A 19,022-nucleotide genomic window follows, 5' to 3' on the forward strand; every position below is an offset into this window, starting at 1 on the left:
GATACTATATGCTCGGGAGAGATTGCAGCAGGAGATTCTGCGACCAGATGGGTTATGCTGATCTGCTAGAGCATTAAATAAAAGCTCTGCATCATGGGATATAAGGGTTTAGCTCTGGTTTCAGTTTCCTTAGCTGATGTCACAATCTTATACACTATGTGGTAGGCTTAGATACAGGGCCCATCAGACAGGATCACACATGGGCAATGTATCTAAGCTCACCATGTGGTAGGCTTAGATACAGGGCCCAGTAGACAGTAATCTTATACAGTATAACATTACTGTCTTCTGGGGCCCTGTATCTAAGCCTACCATGTGGTAGGCTTAGATACAATGCCCATGTGTGATACTGTCTGTTGGACCCTGTATCGAAGCCTGCCATAAAGTAGGCTTAGATACAGGACCCCCGCAGACAGTAACGTTATACTTACCCTCCTCTTCGTCGGCTCCGGGCACAGTGAATGTCCTGACGCCATCCAGCGTCGTGTTGTGACGTCAAAGACATTGGGAACCAACGCTGCGCTGGGAACGAAGAGGGTAAGTATACGGTTACTATAGTAACAGGAGCACGTGTAGTTTATTACATAGGCCCAAGTTACTATAGTAAATTTTAACAAATGTAGTGCGGGGGCCACGGGCCCCCTTGGCTATGGGGCCAGTTGCAATTGTGACCACTGTGACCTTTATGGCTACATCTCCAGTGGTCACGGCGGCCCCTAACAGGAGTCCACCTGTGCTGCCTAAATGGCAGCCCTGGCCATACAATTGCATGCACCACACATAATATTGTAACATACTGGAAATATTGTAACCTATAGCTATGTAACAACCACATAGCAGTGCCCATAATATAATTAGATAGCAGAGACCAGCAGAGTAGTTACTGCTACAGCAATGCCCATACAGCTGTGTCAGATATACAGTAGTGCCACTATAATATAATATATTCATGTACTCAAGGGTCCTGCACTGTTCTCTATTTCACAAAAACGACACAGATTTCAGCAGTTAATCAGCAGCCGTTTGAATATTCGTGTCCATTCCTGCGCCATTTTTCGTCACAAAATCAGCGCTGGAGAGTTCCCGCAGGCAGAAGTGATCTGTAATACATCTGTTTTATCAGGACAAATGTGAATATGGGGCTGTAGGCACTTCTTGGACTTTTATTTGTCTTGGGGTTGGGAATTCAAGAGCTGCGGTAATATTCAACTTCTGGTAGCTCCTGAGCCACATTGCAGCCACAATATTTTTTAGATTCCTACCGCGTTTCAAGCAATTTGTACTTTGGATATATAATATCTGAAGAGAGAATAGAAATATTGTTACAGATCATCTTGTAGTTCTGTTTCCTAAATTAGTGCGGGACTATCACATTTTTCGGACTTTTGAATGCTGAATTAAAGAAATGTAACGGTATTACTTTTCATTTAGAAAGTAATCTTATTTTCTGTTTTTGCAGTTACTTCGGAAGAGGCATATTGGTAATGACATTGTGACGATTGTCTTTCAAGAGCCTGGTGCCCTCCCCTTTACACCACAGACTATTCGCTCCCATTTCCAACATGTCTTTATTGTTGTTCATGCTCAAAATCCCTGTTCTACTCATACCAGCTATAGTGTTGCTGTAACCCGCACAGCAGACACTCCACCCTTTGGGCCTCCTCTTCCTCCTACTCTATTCCGACGTGCTCCTGAATTAAGAGACTTTTTGCTTTCCAAATCTGTAAATGGGGAGAATGCGGCTGAACGTGGCGGTAAATTTCTAGCAATGGCAACAAGAACCAGGGAAGAATACTTAAAGGACTTGGCTCGAGATCATGTTACTACCACTACTCTGGATTCATTCTCCTCTAAATTAGCCATTTTAAGTCTTTCCAAGAAAAAGGATCGAGCAGGTAGCACTGGCACTGGAGACAAAGGGGGAAAAGGAACTCGTTGGGCATACAGTGTTCCTCCAGAACTTCATAGCTCTGGTGCTTTGGTATGGACAGTTAAAGCTGTGAGTGTCTCCATTCTAGAAAGTATTTACATGCTGGGGATATCTTCTGAGATTCTGGTGTTAGTTGACCCAAAAAAGGAGCACGAAGGAGCAGTCAGCTTTCACTGCTCATGCAGGGATGTTCTTGGCTGGACTTACTCTACTAAAGGGGGATTGGACCTTTACTATGGTCGGGCAGGACGATTATCACTTTGCCCAATTGCAAGCAACGAGACAGAGGTGGAAAATGAAGTCAACCATATTGTTAAGAGGCTGCAGGTAAGTTTATGGAAGGAAAAACATTGAAATAAAATCAATGGTTCTGTAGGAGCTTTTATGTATTTTAGGGACAGAATATAACACTGTTTAAAACTTTATAGGCCGAAATAGTTCTAAGCAATTCAAGCACATTGTGTCTAGTGTGACTGTATTATGGATCTGTGTTGTGGATCCCTAACATGTAAGCCTACAATGGGCCCATTCTGACACTTTTTATCCTCATCAGTCCTGTTTGAATGACACATACAGCATCCATGCATGATAACTGTACTGTAGGTGTAAATAGCCATGCACCCGATTTATGTTTCTCATTCAATGACTACAAGAGAATATCTTAAAAAATATGGGGAATTAATACAGAAAGTCCATTAGAAAATTGCAGAACTTTTCATTATATAATCAACCAGCTTTGATTGCTAAAAACAGAATAGCCCTTTAAATGGTTTTGTCAGGCAGCTTGTACCTATAAAATGGTCGGTACTGTAACTTCATGTCTCAGTGGTACTGAGCTGAGGGCTAAGAAGGACTTGACACTGCTCAGATCACACGTTCAATCCCTTTCTCTTATGGTATATTATAAATTTATTTTACTAAATTCCGGTGAAAAAGCGCCTGCTCTGAATGCACAATTGGTATTTTGAGATGACATTTAGTCACAATTTCATGATAAAACATGCATAGTTCTATGTTACATGTCATAGTCTTTGGAATCAATACTAGAGTCAGCTATGTATTCATTTGCTGCATGTATACTGTATCTTTACTGTGCTGTATGTTCACTATCGGAAAGCATCAGCATGTTTTTTTCTAGGAAACAACTCATTTAGAAATGTAGAAATCAGGAAATTTGTATAATAAAAACAGGAAATACATTTCAGGAAGTAAGCCGATTATTACACGGGATAGTCATTGTTAGAGGAATGTATTGTTGAATCAAATCAATTTTAAAAGTGCAGCAGTAATCAATCCTAACTTTTCTGTAGCTTCACACTTGCTTTGTATAATCCATTACTATGATCCGTTTTGGGATCAAAATAAAGATAAAACCGGATCCATTAAAAAATCACATTGAAATCAATGGGATTTTTAATTGCACCTGTAAGTGTCCGTTATGTTAGTCATCCGTTTTTCTTTTTAATAGAACCATTTTGGGGTACATATAATTTATTGATTAGTGTTTATTATTTGTATGGGAGGGAAAGTGAAATTCTGTGCTTATTAATCACGTAATATAGTTTTAGAGGGTTGAAGCTGTGTTTTTCTTATGCAGAGCTCCAAATCCCTTGTATCAGCTCCGAAGAGCTCTAAATCCCCAGACATAGTGGTAAATAAAACTTTTCTGGCTGCCTTCAGGAGCCACTAGGAAGAGTTAGGCTAGGTTCACACAGACTTTTTTGCAAGCGAAATTTCTGCCTCAAAATTCCATTTGGAAGTTTGAGGCAGATTTTCCTCTCCCTGCACGCCGATTTTCGCGGGGTTTTTCGCCCGCGGCCATTGAGCGCCACGGGCATAAAACGCTGCGAAATACGCTTTCTCTGCCTCCCATTGATGTCAATGGGAGGTCAGAGGCATAAACGCCCGAAGATATGGCATGTCCCTTCTTTCTCCGGCAAGCCGGTTTAACCGCTCACGGGAAAAAGACGCCTCCGCCTCCCATTGAAATCAATGGGAGGTATTTTCGGGCCGTTTTTGACGAGTTTTGCGACATGATTTCCGCGTCAAAAAACTCTGTGTGAACATAGCCTTATGGAGCTTACTGAATACTGTTATATTACTGAGACCTATATATAAATCATATGCATGTTAATGTTGACAATATCTGCACAGCGCTGCAAAAAGATGTTGGCAAGAGGAAATAAAAAAAAAATCGGCACCTAAATTCCCCAGAGTGGCAGCTAGTATGTTAATGTTTAAATCTATGTCTTTGCATGGGATTTGGAGCTTTGCATCATAAAAACAAAGCTCCAACCACTATAATGATATATTATTAAATTAATGGGAGCAAAATCTTGAACCTATCTAGATTTAAAAGATGTAATAGAGTTTAAACGTGCACAGTAGATCAATATGGTAAATTTTTATTCTCTACCGAAACCATGTTTGGAGTCTAATGGGGTGGCGATATTTCATATTAGAAACAATTTGTTCTTCAGCCGACCTAAGATCATACATTTAATCTATAGCTTCATTTATTGGTTTTCCCTCTTTCCGCTTCCACAATTTTTTCAGTATTCAATATTTGAAGGTGAGAGCCAAAATAAACCATTATCAATAGCGAGGATAGGATTTAAAATATTAGTGCAAACCAGAGGATAACAGTTAAAAATAAAATATGTGTGTTAATCACGGCCCCGTTAAAACTTAGGTCTGGAATAGCACTCCCAGCGATCACGTATAGCAGTATGGAATCCATATCTTCATAATGGGATTCCTCATTTAACATGTCACTGGACATAAGAAATCCTGTGGTTGACATGTAAGTCATAGGCAGCATCAAATTGATGAAATGTTAATATTTGATAAATTATTGAATCTACTATTTGTATCTGCATCATAAATTCCAGATTGATTTACCTCTGTAGGTTGTGTCGGGTGGCTGTGAAACTCGTGAGATCCCTCTACTAAGGAATGGTCTTGGGCAGCTTGGATTTAATGCAGATTCTGGCGGTTTTGTGATAGAAGTGGAAAGATTCAGCATGGCAGAGACGGTAGGACTGTGTCCTGGAGCAAGGCTGGTCGCAATATGTGGTCAACCTTTCTGTTCATTAAGGCCTGAGGATGTCCGCAACCTTTTCCTTCGTGCAAAAAAAGTGACAGTAACCACTCTTCCCCCTGATGAAGTAGGGAAGCCCCGCAGGTAAGGAAATTAGAATTATAGATAGAGCCAAGTCATGTTTACAAGTGTCATGGGTCCTAACCTTTACTGTACTTGGTCTTAGGAGCTTTTCTGAGCTATATGTAAAGTCATTGCAAGAACAAAGAATTATGAGACGCTCAGAAGGTGACATAGAGGATGAAAATGTTACGGCAAGAAAGGCAGAAACTGCTCCAGAGACTAAGAACATCCTGCGCACCTTATCTGTACAGGAAGAGAGGACAGAGTTCAGGTAACACAATGTCTTAAAGGGGTTTTCCCATGAATCATAAATTATCACTTAACTGCAGGATAAGTGATCTCTTTTTTTTTATCGCTGTTGGCACCACCGATCATGAGAACGGGGGTCCAGAACCTCCAGATTCTACTCACTGCAATCCCCACAGTTATGAGGAGCTTGAACGGAGTGGCAGGCAAGCATGCGCCCGCCGCTGCATTCAATGTCTATGAGAATGACGGAATCAGCCGAGCGCTGTTTCTATCATTCCCATAGACTTTGAATAGAGCGGCTCAACCGCCACTCTATTTAATGTTCTTCTCACTGCTGTCAAGCAGTGAGGAGGTATAGGGGGTTCGGGACCACTGATGTTGTGATCATTTCGCGTCCTAGTGGTGGGGCCCACAGCGATCAGAAAGATATCACCTATCTTGTGGATAGTGATAATTTATGATTCTGGAAAAATCAGAAATAAAGAATAATATAAAATATGTCAAATTACTTTAGTGATTAACTCATTGATAATAATATGACATACTAGTATCAACGTTGTGAAGACAACTGCACTGCTTTAGTTCTAAGTCCTGGCTGGCATGTTTTATGGCCGTTGACTAGATGAATGCTGGGGCAACACTTTGTCAACACTCAAACTATAGGTGTTCATTTTTCAATTCTCCATTTTCAAAACGTGAGTGCCCCCCTGTGCTGCATTATTACTGTTTGTAGGTTCATATTGGCTACATGTTGTCATTAATTAATGACGTAATGTATATGGCAGAGTTACTGTTGTAAGATCTGCTTGCTTGCAAATATCATTTTAAAAACTGTAGGAACACTAAGGAAACAACCGAGATGTCATGGTTAATAAAATCGGTCACCGTATAGAGTAAAACTCCTTTTACATCGGCCAATATGGGCTGTGAAAACGAGCACCGATCAATGAGACAGCTCGTTAATTGGCACAGGGAGCAACGATTGGTTATGTATGGCGACAAGCGATTGTTACTACGATTGTTCGTCCCTATACATTTTCATCATGCCGGCAACACATCTTGCTGTTTACACAGGGAGATGTGCTGCTGACAACGACAATATTTAGTGCTGCATTAACGATGTGATCAACCGATGAATGGACGTTTGCTCGTTCATCGGCTGATCATCGCCCTGTGTACACAGGGCAATGATCTGGAACAAGCAACATATGAACGCCCGTTTGCCCGATCATTGGCCTGTTTCAAAGAGCCTTAAAGAGGCTCTGTCATCACATTAAACGTGCCCTATGTCCTACATAATCTGATCGGCGCTGTAATGTAGATAACAGCAGTGGTTTTTGTTTTTCAAAATAATCATTTTTGAGCAAGTTATGAGCAATTTTAGATTTATGCTAATTTGTTTCTTAATGACCAACTGGGCGTGTTTTTACTTTTTACCAACTGGGAGTTGTACAGAGGAGTGTATGACGCTGACCAATCAGTGACTAATCAGTGTCCTACACTTCTCATTGTTCCAGCCCAGCATGATCCACAGCACAGTGTGATTGTGCAGTGAAAGAAGCTGGGCTGGAACAATGAGAAGTGTATGACGCGGATTGGTCACTGATTGGTCAGCGTCATAGACTCCTCTGTGCAATGCCCAGTTGGTAAAAAGTAAAAACACGCCCAGTTGGTCATTAAGAAACGAATTAGCATAAATCTAAAATTGCTCATAACTTACTCAAAAATTATTGTTTTTCAAAATAAAAACCACTGCTGTTATCTACATTACAGCGCCGATCAGATTATGTAGGAGATAGGGCACTTATAATGTGGTGACAGAGCCTCTTTAAGATCCTCATATCTCATTTCAGCCCTCACTGGTTTAGTGCCTGTATAGAACAGAGATTGTCCTCCTGTGGAGGTATATTGTGGAAAACGTAGATTTTATTTACAACTATTTTTTCTTTTCTAAGGTTCAACAAAGCTGATTTGGCTCCTCCCGATATTATTCCTCAGCCAGATCCATTAAGAGATGAAGTGGTGAGATCCATTTCTTGCTAGAACTGTCTGATGCTATTTCCATAAACATTCTCTGTTGAACTGCAACCTAATTTATATATTAATGAGAAAAGTAGTGAAAAGATTTATGTAACGTTCATTTCTACAGTCAGGATAATGTAGAATAGTTATTTTCATTATAAAAACATCTTCAATGTCATTGTACTAAACAGTGCAGTAAATTTGTATCTCCTAGATGATGGACGACACTTTTGAGGAGCCTCGGGCAGAGATGTCTGATTCAACTTTTCTAGTACACGAAGAGAGCTTCTCTTCTGCAACCTCTACTCAGGAACACACCAAAAACAGTAAAGTCTATTTCTATTACTGTCATTATTGTTTAATGTGTATTTGCAGTATATCATCAAAGAACTTTGTCATTATGTACATTATATATTATAATTTGGGCATTTTCATATATTTTCTTACTTTTTTAGTTTTATTTAAGAAATAGGTAACCTTACACATTTATTATTTACATGTCATGCGACCCCCGGCTGTAAAGTGATTTTTCGAGACAAAATAAAAATGTGCTAAAGGCAGGAGATGTGATAAGATAACAGAAGAAAAATTACTCACCTTGTATATTTTCCTCGCCGCTCCAGCCAGTCTTTGTCAACTGACCTGCAGTGAGGACGTACCGATTATCCACATGTGACCGCTTCTTCCACCTATAAGGCTATTGATTGGCTACTGTGCTCCTGGGCAGGTAGTCGGGACCACCGGAGTGGCTGTGCTGGAGTGGCCGTGAATATACCAGGTGAATGTTTTTTTTGTTTATTTTATTACATTCCCTGCCTTTAGCAAATTTTTATTTTGTCTTGCAAAACCTCTTTAAGGTTATATGACATAGAACATGTGCCACAAAAATAGACAGAATGCTTCCAGAAGTTAAACTGAAGGGGATTGAACTTGGCACCAGTCCTACACAGATCATGTAATCTGGCATACGTCTTATGTCATATAACACTATTGCTAACTAAATGTTGGGGGTCAAGTGACTGACAAAACATTTCAGCCTTATTTAGCACTACACGGGATATATCCATACGACTGTGCAGAGACAGTGGTTTACCACATCGGTATGTGAGCAGAATTGTAAATTTATGTAAATGAGAAAATGTGATTGTTTCCTACTTTAGAAGTAGATTAATTAAATAAAATCAGAATAAAATAAAAAATATTACGCAATTCAGATATTGAAGTACAGGATTGGCTCTATTGAAGCATGCTCTGGGTACCCAGGAAACTTGCAAATTGCTTCTTTTTCCAAGTATTATTTCATATGAGTTCTATCATGTCATTAAATATTTCTTATTGACCCACAGCTTTTATTATTAAAATTAAAGGCCTGAAAAAGAATCCAAAATCCTTCTACGTAGAAACCCATTCCTCATTAGATGCTACCATGTGCAAGTTAACAGAATAATATTATAAATACGTAGAGTCTGGACTGGCGGCGTCATTCTCATATAAAGAAGAAAGAGAATTTTCTATGCTGCTGCTGTTATGTTCTCTAAACATTTGGCTAAAAAGCATGTTAGAACGTGCATCATATTGGGCGAATGCTTTGTTATTGTGGCTGAAGAAATACATTGCTGTAATTACCAATCTTACAACAGTTTCTCTACCCTGGATAGAAGGTCAGGCATTTTTCCTTTTCATGTGCCCTTTCATCATGGTAGAGATAGCTTTTTTTTTTCATAGGAGAACTGTATTCAGTCTGCCGTTTCAGTAACCTAATCTAAACAATATTACAATCCTAGGGAGAGGGTCAGGTTTCTATATACAAAAGACTAATACTGTCTATGAATAAAAATTACAGATCTGTCCTTACTTTCTCTCCATGGCCCCCTTCACATCATGTTCACTAACTACGTTTAGGATGTACATCAGAAAAGCTCCCATCTAAAGCGCTAAGCGTATACATAGGGCTTCATTAGCCTGACGGAGGTCAAAAGGGTGTCCTTTTAGCTGTCTTCGTGCTGGTATATGTCGATATACCTTTTTTTCAGTAAAAAAATATACCGCGCAGTTGTATTTACATCAGAGCCTATGCGTGAAGTATGCCACTGTATTGCATACGTCACAATTATTCGTTTCACATATATGTCATGGAGTTTTTCATAGCTTTTTTATGACGCCCACGTTAAACGGATACCGTTATAGTCTATTGGTGATGTCACTGTTTAATGGATAATTCATGAATGCTCATGACCCCAGTTCATGACCCCTTAACGTATGCCATTATAGTCTATGGTTAGTGCATCCGTAACAACCTACTTTTAACGTAAACGTCGGCAGCTTTCTCCGGCGTATGTGTCAAACTTAGTGTAATAAACATGATGTGAAGGGGGCTTAGTCAGATATAACCCAAGATGTATGGCGCGAGATGTTAAACAAACATGTAAAAGAAAAAGTATACCTCGAATGGTTGACTCTGATGGCTGTCAGTCCTCAGTTATCCGTCTCCCACAGACTCCCATGTTAAAAAACGTATAAGTCATAGCTATCCACTAAAAAAATTATACATTTAAATAATAGTTTTTTTAACATTGGAATCTATTGGCAATGGATGGCATCCATTAGAGGCTTCAGTCAGGCATCTGTCGCACATGGACTACCAAGTTTAAAAAACGTATACTGTCAATGTATAATTTTATTTACTGACTGACTGTGACAGATGCCTCTTACCAATGCCATCCGTCCTTCGCCCATAGACTCCCATCTTAAAAAAAAAATCCTACTGGATGGGGTAAGATTGTATTAAATCGGTATTATGACAAATTGTATAACTTAACACAATTCAAGAATAGGACACATCTGTATATACAACATCTAAACAAAAAAAATGGCAAGGTTCAGTTTATAATCTCCTGGAGTAATTTTTGTGTGTATATGGCTGATGCCTGCTTCAGATATAGTATTTTTATTTTTTTTGCTTATTGGCACCAATTTATTAAAGGAAGGTAAAATAGAGAATATTCCTATATCTATAATGCTTGTAATAATGATTAGAGACTGAAGCAACTTACACAATGAGTAACCACATATTACAATGATTAGGGCTTTGTTCATTGAGAAAGGAAGACGGTAATCAAGTTTTAGTAAATTATATGATTCTAAAGTCTACATTTACATATACTGAATTGTTTCCATGGTAGGAGCCATCAAACCCGTGATTTATAAGCAAAAAAAGCTTCAGAAAAGTGATGTGAATAGCCATATATTGGTGGATTTGATAATACTTCAGCTAGAAACCCAAAAACTAAAGGTGGCTAAACAAAACTAATTTCGGACCGTGGAGTGAACTGGTTAGATTGTCACAATGGATGACAATGCCATTCATTACATAGGTTGAAAAATGAAACAGTTCATAAAGTTCAACCTTTCTCAATGAATTACCCGTCATTCATTGCTTGATTAATTATAACCCTAAATGCCATTCGTCAGTAAATAATCATGTAGCCTTTTTTAAATTCTGACATAGTATCAGCTATCACTACCTCTTGGGGTAGGGCATTCCATAGTTTGACCACTGACTAACTGTAAAAAACCCTTCCCTATATTGATGTTTGAAACCTCTTTCTTCCACACGCAATGAATGTCCCCTGGTCCTTTGTAGACTTCGTGGAAAGAACAGATTATGTGCTACTTAAATGTATTGACCGCACATATTACATGTTAGGGCTCATTCAGACGAGCGTGTTCCGCGCCAGTGTGCTGTCCATTGTAATAACTGATGGCACACGGACTCATGCAAGTCAGTAGGGCTATTCAGACATGCGTGATTTTTCACGCAGCGAGTGTCCGTTGCGTCAAGCTCACTTCATGTCCTATATCGGTCAGTTTTTGCAGACGTTGTCGTCCATTAAAGTCTATAGGTGTGTAAAAAACACAGACAGCACACGGACGACATCCGTGTGCTGTCCGTGTTTCACGCATCAGTTGCAGAATAAATGCAGAGAAATAAAAAAAATAAAAAAGGAAGTGCTTGCAGGGAATAATCACAGACGTGAAAAACTGATGCCACACGGAACACACACTGATATGAAATGCAGGAAATACGGTCAGTTTTTGCGCACGCAAATCGGACACGCACGTGTGAATGTAGCCTTAATAAGATCACTTCTAAGGCATCTTTTTTCCAAGATGAACATGCCGAATTTCTCTAGCCTTTTATTATAAGTGACACCTCCCATCCCATTTAATAATCTAGTCATCCACCTTTGAATCCTCTCCAGTTCTCCTATGTCCTTTTTACAATGTGGAACCCAAAACTGAATTCCATATTCAAGATGTGGCCTTACAAGGGATTTATAGAGGGGTAATATTACATTTGAAGCACAGGTCTTTATCTCTTTTTTTTTATACACCCTAAAATCCTATTTGCTTTTGCAGCTGTTGCTTGACATTGAGTGCTGCTGCTTAGCTTATTTGTAACCAGAATAGCCAGGTCCTTCTCTTGTTCCAATATCCCCAGTTTTATTCCATTTACTGTTTATGCATTAATACTATTATTGAGTCCTGGGTGCATTATTTTACATTTATCTACATTAAATTTCATCTGCCATGCTTTTGCCCATGCTGCCAGCCTATCTAGGTCTTTCTGTAATATTTTATAGTCAAGCTGAGTTTTAGGTATACTACAAAGTTTTGTATCGTCAGAAAAAACGGACACATTGCTATAAATCCCATCCACAAGGTCATTAATAAAGAGATTAAAAATAATTGGGCCTAACACCTATCCTTGTGGTACCCCGCTGCTGGCTTCAGCCCATTTTGATTAAGTTCCATTTAGAACGACTCTTTGTTTTCTATCCCTTAAACAATTCTTTACCCACTTGCAAACATGGTTCCTAAGTCCCTGCGTCTGTAGCTTTAGAACAAATTTATTGTGCGGAACAGTATCAAATGCTTTTGCAAAATCTAAATATATCACATCAGTCGCATGACCAACCTCCAGATTTGCACTTACCTCCTCATAGAAACCAAGTTTGTTAGTTAGGCACAAGCTGTTTTTTATGAATCCATGCTGGTTATCAGTTATTAGACTATTCTCCGATTATACTTTTGGAGTTCATCTCTTAGAATACCCTAAAATATTTTGCATACCACAGATGTCAAACTTACTGGACGGTAGTTACTTGGTTCCACCTTCCTATTCTTATTAAATATTGGTACAACATCAGCCGTCCTCCAATCCTGTGGTACTGATCCTGTTACAAGAGAGTCTAAGAAGACGAGATACAATGGTCTGTCCATTACTGAGATCTATTCCCTTATTACCCCGTGGATGAATTCTGTTTGGTGCAGGGGCGTTACCAATATTTTATTTGCTCAGACGCAGCTGTACTTCCTCCTGTGTTGAGTAAATAATATTGGGTGAAGAGCTTTTATTACTGTCCCGCTGAATATCTGCCACTGGTTGTTTATCAGTAAAAACGGAGGAATAGTTTGTGTTTAATATCTCAGCCCTCTCTTTGTCCCCTACAATTATATTCTCATGGTGATCTTTAAGAGGTACAATATTATCATATTTTTTCTTATTGGCATTATTATATTTATAAAAAGTTTTGGGATTCATTTTTTATGCAATAAAATGTTTTATTGGGTTTACAGTCTTTTCGGTAGAAATATCATAAGGAAAAATAAAACAAAAAGCAAAGCAGGTTAACATGAGCAGCGGTTATCACAACATCGACAGTATGTTAAGAGTTAGGAAAAAATGGCAAAAGATATGACCGATTACGTTCCAAGTAGCGCTTACTTTCTGAGTAGACAATAAATCGTTATGGTAGAGCTAAGAAGAATAAACAAATATAAAAGGGTGGGGGGGGTAGAAGAATGAAAAAAAAAAAGGGAAATGTATAAATAATAAAGGAGTGGAAGGGGGAATGTTTATATTGTAAGTGGTATATCACTCACATACAGTGGAGGAAATAAGTATTTGATCCCTTGCTGATTTTGTAAGTTTGCCCACTGTCAAAGACATGAACAGTCTAGAATTTTTAGGCTAGGTTAATTTTACCGGTGAGAGATAGTTTATATAAAAAAAAAAAAAGAAAATCACATTGTCAAAATTATATATATTTATTTGCATTGTGCACAGAGAAATAAGTATTTGATCCCCTACCAACCATTAAGAGTTCAGCCTCCTCCAGACCAGTTACACGCTCCAAATCAACTTGGTGCCGCATTAAAGACAGCTGTCTTACATGGTCACCTGTATAAAAGACTCCTGTCCACAGACTCAATTAATCAGTCTGACTCTAACCTCTACAACATGGGCAAGACCAAAGAGCTTTCTAAGGATGTCAGGGACAAGATCATAGACCTGCACAAGGCTGGAATGGGCTTCAAAACCATAAGTAAGACGCTGGGTGAGAAGGAGACAACTGTTGGTGCAATAGTAAGAAAATGGAAGACATACAAAATGACTGTCAATCGACATCGATCTGGGGCTCCATGCAAAACCTCACCTCGTGGGGTATCCTTGATCCTGAGGAAGGTGAGAGCTCAGCCGAAAACTACAGGGGGGGAACTTGTTAATGATCTCAAGGCAGCTGGGACCACAGTCACCAAGAAAACCATTGGTAACACATTACGCCGTAATGGATTAAAATCCTGCAGTGCCCGCAAGGTCCCCCTGCTCAAGAAGGCACATGTACAGGCCCGTCTGAAGTTTGCAAATGAACATCTGGATGATTCTGAGAGTGATTGGGAGAAGGTGCTGTGGTCAGATGAGACTAAAATTGAGCTCTTTGGAATTAACTCAACTCGCCGTTTTTGGAGGAAGAGAAATGCTGCCTATGACCCAAAGAACACCATCCCCACTGTCAAGCATGGAGGTGGAAACATTATGTTTTGGGGGTGTTTCTCTGCTAAGGGCACATGACTACTTCACCGCATCAATGGGAGAATGGATGGAGCCATGTACCGTCAAATCCTGAGTGACAACCTCCTTCCCTCCACCAGGACATTAAAAATGGCTCGTGGCTAGGTCTTCCAGCACGACAATTACCCGAAACATACAGCCAAGGCAACAAAGGAGTGGCTCAAAAAGAAGCACATTAAGGTCATGGAGTGGCCTAGCCAGTCTCCAGACCTTAATCCCATCGAAAACTTATGGAGGGAGCTGAAGATCCGAGTTGCCAAGCGACAGCCTCGAAATCTTAATGATTTACAGATGATCTGCAAAGAGGAGTGGGCCAAAATTCCATCTAACATGTGTGCAGACCTCATCATCAACTACTAAAAATGTCTGACTGCTGTGCTTGCCAACAAGGGTTTTGCCACCAAGTATTAAGTCTTGTTTGCCAAAGGGATCAAATACTTATTTCTCTGTGCATAATGCAAATAAATATATATAATTTTGACAATGTGATATTTTTATTTTTTTTTAATATAATCTATCTCTCACTGGTAAAATTAACCTAGCCTAAAAATTCTAGACTGTTCGTGTCTTTGACAGTGGGCAAACTTACAAAATCAGCAAGGGATCAAATACTTATTTCCTTCACTGTATGTAAAAAATGAGTTGGCAGAGAGATCAGGCCTGGGCATCAGGCTTGTCAACCGTGTTTTTATTTACCTTCTGTAGTGTAAAAAAAACCACCATCCGGGATTTTTTTAATTTCCCTGAATCCCGCCAAACTTTGCACTGCGCATGCACCATAGTTGACTTGTGCAGTGCGAAGAAGAAGGGGGAAGGCTCTCTGCCTGACTGAGGTCGGGTAGGGACTTGTCAGTTGACCTCACATCACGCTAGACTGAGGCAAGTTGGGGACCTGGTAGGGGTGGAGTGAGTGAGTCGGACTCGCTAATCACAGCCCCGCTTGTAGCATTCCCGCACTAAATGGGAAAGCTACAAGTGTGGTTGTGATTGGTGAGTCCCACCCAGTTCCTGTAGTCTAGTGGTTAGCACATTTGCCTTATGTGTGAAAGTTCCCCAGTTCAAAGCTGGGCATTTATTTTATTATTATTAATATCTCAATTGTATTACTGTAATAATTTTTTTATTCAACTTGAGTTGTGCCCGTACTCATCTTTACTATCCCACTCATGTGATCACATAAAAAAAAGGTGTTACTTATGCTCTTTATTATCACTAAGTCCCCAGGCACACAACCGTAACTTTGATCCGCAATTACGGATCCGTAATTGCGTATCAAAATACTGGTCCATTAATTTCTATGACCCATGGACACCTTCCCGTATATATTTTATGTATATATTTATGAATTTGCGGACTGTGCTCCTATAATTTATAATGGGCGCACGGCCCATCCGCAGCTGTCCGTGCCTGTAATCACGGGACATGCACGCGGCTATGGCCATGTGCATGAGGCCTTGCTCTTGATTTTATAATGTGGCCGTAAAAATTTTGGTCTGTCCGTGATTTTTAGCTTAGTTGTCCAGAAATGACTGAAGTGGAGGTTGAGACTAACTATTTCGCTAACTCTAGAGAATCGTTGAGGAACGATAGGTGGAGTAGTAGATTTCCAAAGAGCAGGGATACATGCCCTCGCTGCATTCAAGAGATGTCTCAAAAGCAAGCGTTTGTATTTGTGCAAGGGGATGTCGCTCTGATGGAGGAGGAAGAGTCCCGGGCCATAAGGCAAGATGCAACCAGTTACTTTTGATCTAATCGAATGAACCTCTTTCCAGAAAAAGGAGAGAAGACTACAAGACTAGAAAACATGCAGAAGAGTGCCATCTTCCACTCCACACCTCCAGCAAAGGGGGGAGGTTACAGGAAATATCTTATGGGTTAGTTAGCATGGATCCCGATACCCATTGAGAGTCTTTCAAAAAGTGTCTGACCTGAAATCTCCCTCCTCCAATCCAATCATTAAAACATCCACCTGTTAACCCGGGAGGGAAAGCAGGGTTACCCAGAATAGGGAATAAGGGTGAAGGAAAGGGGGAGAGTTCCAATTTAGAGAAGAAGCAGGAAGCAAGTAGGTCCAAATGTCAGATGTAAGCGAATAGCAGCATCGACAGGGAAGATGAGCCAAGGAAGGTTAAAGAGGTTGCGTAGAAGTAGGCGCTTGTTCTACGGTTATCCAGCATTTTTGTGAAAAATGACGACACCAGTCAATTATTCTAATAAAATGTGCCTCTGTATAGGAATTTATAAGGGTCTGGAAATGCCACTCCCCCCCCGATTCTTTCCCGAGTGGGAGAAAGGACCTGGCTAGGGGTGGTGAACCGGGGTGCCAAATAAATTTAGACAAAACATGTAGCAGGGATTGAAAGAAGGCAAGTGGGATGTAGATAGGTAGTGCCTGAAAGAGGTATAAAAGACAAGCCAGAACATTCATTTTATGATACTGCACCTACCGAACCAGTAGAAAAAGACGTTTCGCTATGAGTCGAGGTCCGATTTAATAGTGGCCAATAGGGGAGGGAAGTTTAATGCAAAAGTACGTGCAAAAATCTGAGGGGGGCCAGATACCGAGATTTTTAATCGCATTAGGAGCCCATTTAAAGGGGAAATTAGTATGAAGTCTAGAGAGTGGATGGAGAAAGAGCCACAGAAGGAGCCCCAGATTTCTGGAAATTTATTTTAAAGTTAGATAAATGTCTGTATGTATTTGGCTCTTTCATGAGGTTAGGGAGGGAAATATAGGGATTGGTAAGGAAGAGCAAAAGGTCGTCTGCATAGGCGGCTACCTTGTGTTGACGTGAGTCAAATGATGTTCCAGAAATATCCGATTTGTTACTTATTGTGCGAAGGAAAGGTTCCAGAGAGAGGACAAAGAGGAGGAGTGAGAGGGGCCAACCCTGACGTGTACCATTTTGTATAGGAAAGATCTGAGTAAAAACCATAGACTTTAACTGAGGCAGTAGGGCTAGAGAAAAAAGAGACAAGATCCACGAGAGCATGGAGTGACCCAGTCTAACATGTTTCAGAGATTGAGCTAGAAATTCCCAATCGACCCTTTCAAGCATTTTCTCAGCGTCAGTGGAGAGAAGTAACATGGCGGTATGTGTGTGCATGGGAAATGATGTCCAATGCTCTTGTGGTGTTATCCCTCGCCTCGTGAATCTAGAGGCCAGTATCTCAGCGAACAATTTTGCATCTACATGTAGCAGGGAGATAGGGCAGTAACTGGCACAACAAATCGGGTCTCTACCGTCTTTGGAAATCACTGTGATATGAGCAAAAATTGTATCTCTTGGCATATCAAAGTCTTTAGTCGGGGCATTTAAAGCGTGTAGGAAACTATCTGAGAGAGTAGAGAGGAAGTGTTTAAAGTAGTTAAGTGTAAAGCCGTCAGGGGCGGGGGCCTTGCCAGTGGAGGTCTCCTTGATGGCCCAGGATAATTCCAAAGCAGTCAAAACGGTCTCCAGTGAAGCAAAATCCTGTTCTGGAAGTGAAGGTAGACCGGATTTAGTCACATAATCACGTATCGTCAATAATCAGGAGGATGCTGGCAAGTCGAGATTATATAGACCGTTGTAAAATTGTTTAAAAGAATTGGCAATATCTTTAGGTAAATGATGGGGTGTATCAGACTCGTGGTATATGTGTACATGCTTGCTGTTTTCATAAAGCATTTGCTAGGGGCATATCACATTTATCCCCAAATTCATAGAAAGCACCACAGCAATTAGTAAGAGTGGCCTTGGCTTTAGACATGTCAAGGAAACGCAGACGTTCTCTGAGTGTCGTAAGTTCTGATAGTCTAGGTGCAGTGGGGTTTTGTTTGTGCAATGTCTCAAGACGTCGAATCTAAAACAGGAGTTCTCTGGGTTTGTTAAATACCTAGCAGTTTAGCTCGGGCACTGTGTTTAATCCCTCTTTGGCCACTTTTGACCTTCCTGACAAAGCGTAATTTTTCTAAAACTGACATGTTTCACTTTATATGGTAATAACTTCGGAATGCTTTTACCTATCCAAGCGATTCTGAGATTGTTTTCTCGTGACACATTGGACTTTATGTTACTGGCAAAATTTGCTCGATACATTCAGTATTTAATTGTGAAAAACACCAACATTTTGCGAAAAATTGCAAAAATTAGCATTTTTCTAAATTTAAATGTATCTGCTTGTAAGAAAGGCAATTATAAAACACAAAATAGTTGCTAATTAACATTTCCCCATACGTCTACTTTTGATTGGCATTGTTTTTTGAACATCCTATTATTTTTCTCTGACCTTACAAGGCTTAGAACTTTAGCTGCAATTTCTCACATTTTCAAGAAAATTTCAAAAGGCTATATTTTCAGGGGCCAGTTCAGTTGTGAAGTGGCTTTGAGGGCCTAATATATTAGAAACCCCCAATAAGTCACCATTTTAAAAACTGCACCCCTCAATGTATTCAAAACAGCATTTAGAAAGCTTAAGCCTTTAGACATTTCACAGGAATTAGAGAATTTTATTTTTGCAGAAATTCAGCTTTTCTCCATTTTTTTTGTTACACAGAAGGTTTTACAAGAGAAATGCAACTCAATATTTATTGCCCAGATTCCGCAGTTTTTAGAAATATCCCACATGTGGTCCTAGTGTGCTAATGGACTGAAATACAGGCCTCAAAAGCAAAGGAGCATCTTAGTCAATTTTGGAACTTCCTTTTTACGAGAATATATTTTAGGCACCATGTCAGGTTTGAAGAGGTCTTGTGATACCAA

General features: G+C 39.9%; 1 protein-coding gene across 4 annotated transcripts in view; it reads left to right on the plus strand.

The window, feature by feature from the left end:
* The window catches only part of SIPA1 (signal-induced proliferation-associated 1), a 92,465-nt gene that overhangs the window by 58,000 nt on the left and 15,443 nt on the right, over positions 1-19,022 (plus strand). For all 4 annotated transcript variants that reach the window (XM_075837406.1, XM_075837408.1, XM_075837407.1 and 1 more), the window contains exons 7-11: positions 1,460-2,257; positions 4,840-5,114; positions 5,197-5,364; positions 7,298-7,364; positions 7,579-7,690. In XM_075837406.1, coding sequence (XP_075693521.1) covers positions 1,460-2,257; positions 4,840-5,114; positions 5,197-5,364; positions 7,298-7,364; positions 7,579-7,690 — 1,420 coding nt within the window. The remainder of the gene's footprint in view (positions 1-1,459; positions 2,258-4,839; positions 5,115-5,196; positions 5,365-7,297; positions 7,365-7,578; positions 7,691-19,022) is intronic.

The sequence above is a fragment of the Rhinoderma darwinii genome, chromosome 9 (genome assembly GCF_050947455.1).
Source record: "Rhinoderma darwinii isolate aRhiDar2 chromosome 9, aRhiDar2.hap1, whole genome shotgun sequence".
NCBI classification, from domain to species: domain Eukaryota; kingdom Metazoa; phylum Chordata; class Amphibia; order Anura; family Rhinodermatidae; genus Rhinoderma; species Rhinoderma darwinii.